We start from the raw sequence: 3,163 nt of genomic DNA, 5'->3' as shown, positions 1-3,163 counted from the left end.
ACAGGGGCTGGGAACAGAAGGCGGGCCTTTCAGATTCAACTTTTATTGAGCAGGAGACAGGGTCGGCTTGGGGACTGACTAGCTGTGTGAAGTTTTCATTTCCGCATACTAGTGAGGCTGGGTGCCAGGACAGGATCTGAGTGTCTTTCAGGAAGGAAGGAGGGAGATTCCTACTCTTGCCTGGACTGAGTGCCTAGGGATGGGGGAAGCGAAAGTGTCCGCCTGCATAAATAGGCAGGCAGCACACCAGTCCTAGCCCACACACGGCCCCCCAGACTGAAACTGCCCACCTCGCCTGAGCGCTGCCACGGCCATGCCTCAGTCACTGGTCCTGAGCATCCTTGTCCTGGCTCTGGCCTTCTGCATCCTCCAGGTCCAAGGTATCAAGGAGTTGCCTGGCGGGGGAGGAGGGCAGGGTGGGGGGAGAGCTAGAGAGGCCTGGGGTAGGAGTCTATAAGCAGCCTCTCACTCCCTGCGAACCCCACCCACAGGCAGTGATGGAGGGGCACAGGACTGTTGCCTCACGTACAGCCGAAAGAAGATTCCCGCCAACATTGTCCGCAGCTACCGGAGGCAGGACATAAGCCTGGGTTGCGCTATGCCAGCTATCCTGTAAGTAGGTACACAGGGTGGGTGCAGGCTAGCAGCTAAGTGGGAGGGCATGATAGGCAAGACTAGGACAGGCTTGCTAACCCCCGAACCCTAGGTTCTCGCCTCGGAAACGCTCTCAGCCAGAGCTATGTGCAGACCCTAAAGATGACTGGGTGCAGAACCTGATGCGGCGTCTGGACAAGCCATCAGCCCCACGGAAACCAGCCCAGGACTGTAAGAAGGACAAGGGGGCCCCCAAGTCTGGCAAGAAGGGAAAGGGTTCCAAAGGCTGTAAGAGGTAAGGGAGCTAAAGGGACAGGGGGAGGGAGGTGAAGGAGAGCCTCGATCATGCCCTCAAACCCCTCTTCTGCCCTCCCAGGACTGAGACCTCAAAAGGGCCATAGCCCAGTGACCAGCCCGGAGCCCAGGAGGTCCCCACCAGTCTCACTAGGGCTTGGAGCCCCAACCAAAGGGACAAGAGAGGCTAGGAGAGAGGGAGGACTCGGGGGCCCCAGAGCAGCCGCTTCATGCTGGCCTTGCCTCACCCCTTCTCCAGCTTCAACCACCCCTTCTGTATTCCCACCCTACCCTGCACGGCTACACTGCCCACATCAGGCCAGGCCTAGAGACGCAGAGAAGGGCATGTCCCCTAGGAAGTGTGAGAGGTGGCAGCAGGCCTGTCCCTCTGAGGAAAGTTCACCCAGGGTCCTGGACCTGACCCTGCTCCACACTACACACTACCCAGCTCTTTTTTCCTTTGTAAATATGACTTATACCCAGTTGAATAAACAGCCATTCTGGCCTTCTTCCCACGTTTCTGTTTCTGTGTGTTTGTGTCCGCAGAGAAGCCATTGTCACCACAGCGGGGAGTCACACACTCTAGGGTCCCAATCAGGAGCTCAGGCTGGGAAAATTCTATGTTCCTGCCCGCCCCAAGACTTTCCTTGCTTCCCAGGTGCCCAGACCTGCAGGCAGTAAAAGAGAAGCTGACTGGCAGGGTAGGAGCTGGGCTGCTCCGGGTCTAGGAGAAATCCCTGCCCATGGAGAGATGGTGGCTCCAGGACACACATCCTCAATGGTTCTGCAGGCTCCTGAGACCCTGAAGAGACCACTTACCCTGCTTCCGCCCAGCACTCTCACTCTCAGCTTCACCAGAGGCTGTCCACCCTTGCCTTTTGGCATACTGGAGGGAGGTGGGAGCCTGAGCCCGCCTATAACACAGTCAAACACAAGTTTTTCTGGAACCTGCCCTACGCAGAGTTCCCATCTCCTCCCAAAGACCCCAGAGGATTCCCTTCCACCCTGACAGTGAAGTGGGGTGCATGGCCTCTCCTCCTTGCCCGATGGGGCTATGTGCTCTCTGTTCCTACCTGGACTCTAGAGTCCTGCCTCAGCTTCCTTCCAGCTAGGAATGCATCCTCCTTGTCCCTTCTTTTCTCCTTTCTTCCCTAGCTGAGTACCCTGGGGTCCAGGGTACTTTAGCCACTTTAACCTCTTGAGGCCATGGAGTGAGTCTCCAGTGACAGGTATTTGGAACCCCAGAAATCAGATGTAAATTAGCCTTTTCTACAAGAAGTCTCCAGCCTGGCTCTCCTATACCTCTTCCTTCCCAGAGCAGAGACCCTCCAATTCCCCACTTCACCGTTAGGTGAGGGAGGGGAGAGAGACCATTAGATGAGGCCAGGACAAGTGAGAAAGGAGGGGACAGGTCCTAGGAGGGGGACAAGGAGCTAGAGGTGTCTGCCGCATCCCCTTGTTCTTCCTCTGGGGCCTGAGCATGCCAGAGCACTTAACCGCTTATCAAGTCATGAAAATATTTGCTGTCTGCTCCTCCTGAGGCCAGTGAAGACAGGGGCTGCTCCCTACCTATCATCATGCAGCAGGTGTGATCTTAGTCTACAAACTCAGATGTGCAAGAGTTACTGCACTTTAAAATGCTCTTTCAGGAATTCCCTGGCAGTCCATTGGTTAGAACTCAGCACTTCTAGGGCCCAGGTTCATCCCTGGTTGGGGAACTAAGATCCTGCAAGCCACAAGACAGGGCCAAAGACACAATATAAAATGTTCTTCCAACGAACCTTCTCCAAGGCCCTGCACTGGAGGGCTGGCACTCTCAGGATCCCATCTGCCAAGGGCTGTACAAAGGTCAAAGAAATAGCAAGGCACAGGGGAGGCTTCCTACATACCCCTGACACTCTCCCATCAAGAGATTGGTCTCACCAGTGAATGCCGTGACCCCTGTGTTCCCAGCAGGTACAACTCCCTGGGTCTTGGACTCTCCAACTCATAGCTCTGTGCCACATTTGAGCCACAGGAGTTCAGCTGTGAGAGCTTCTGGGCTTGGTCCTGGCTTCCCCAGACACCCCTCAGAGCCATCTACTCAGGTCCTACCACTTGCTTCATCCCAGTCAGGGATTAGAGCCCACTGCCCACAGTGGCTAGACATACACACCAATCCCCTCCACAGTCTTAAGGAATTCTCTCCAAAACCCTCCCTTTTCTCAGTCCCTCCAAGGTAAAACCTCTTCCCAGGTTTACTTTAGATTTTTACAAAGGTAAAAGGGATTCTGAC

The 3,163-nt window shown here is 55.3% G+C and overlaps 1 protein-coding gene across 1 annotated transcript; it reads left to right on the top strand.

The window, feature by feature from the left end:
- On the top strand, positions 221-1,404 carry CCL21 (C-C motif chemokine ligand 21). Its single transcript, XM_005684096.3, has 4 exons — positions 221-380; positions 492-612; positions 707-889; positions 971-1,404. The coding sequence occupies exons 1-4, from the start codon at positions 314-316 to the stop codon at positions 993-995; spliced, it is 396 nt and encodes a 131-aa protein (XP_005684153.1). The 5' UTR covers positions 221-313; the 3' UTR covers positions 996-1,404.

Source organism: Capra hircus, chromosome 8 (assembly GCF_001704415.2).
Source record: "Capra hircus breed San Clemente chromosome 8, ASM170441v1, whole genome shotgun sequence".
Classification (NCBI taxonomy): Eukaryota; Metazoa; Chordata; class Mammalia; order Artiodactyla; family Bovidae; genus Capra; species Capra hircus.
Note: the sequence above shows the minus strand (reverse complement) of the source record. Positions and strands in the feature narration are given on the sequence as shown.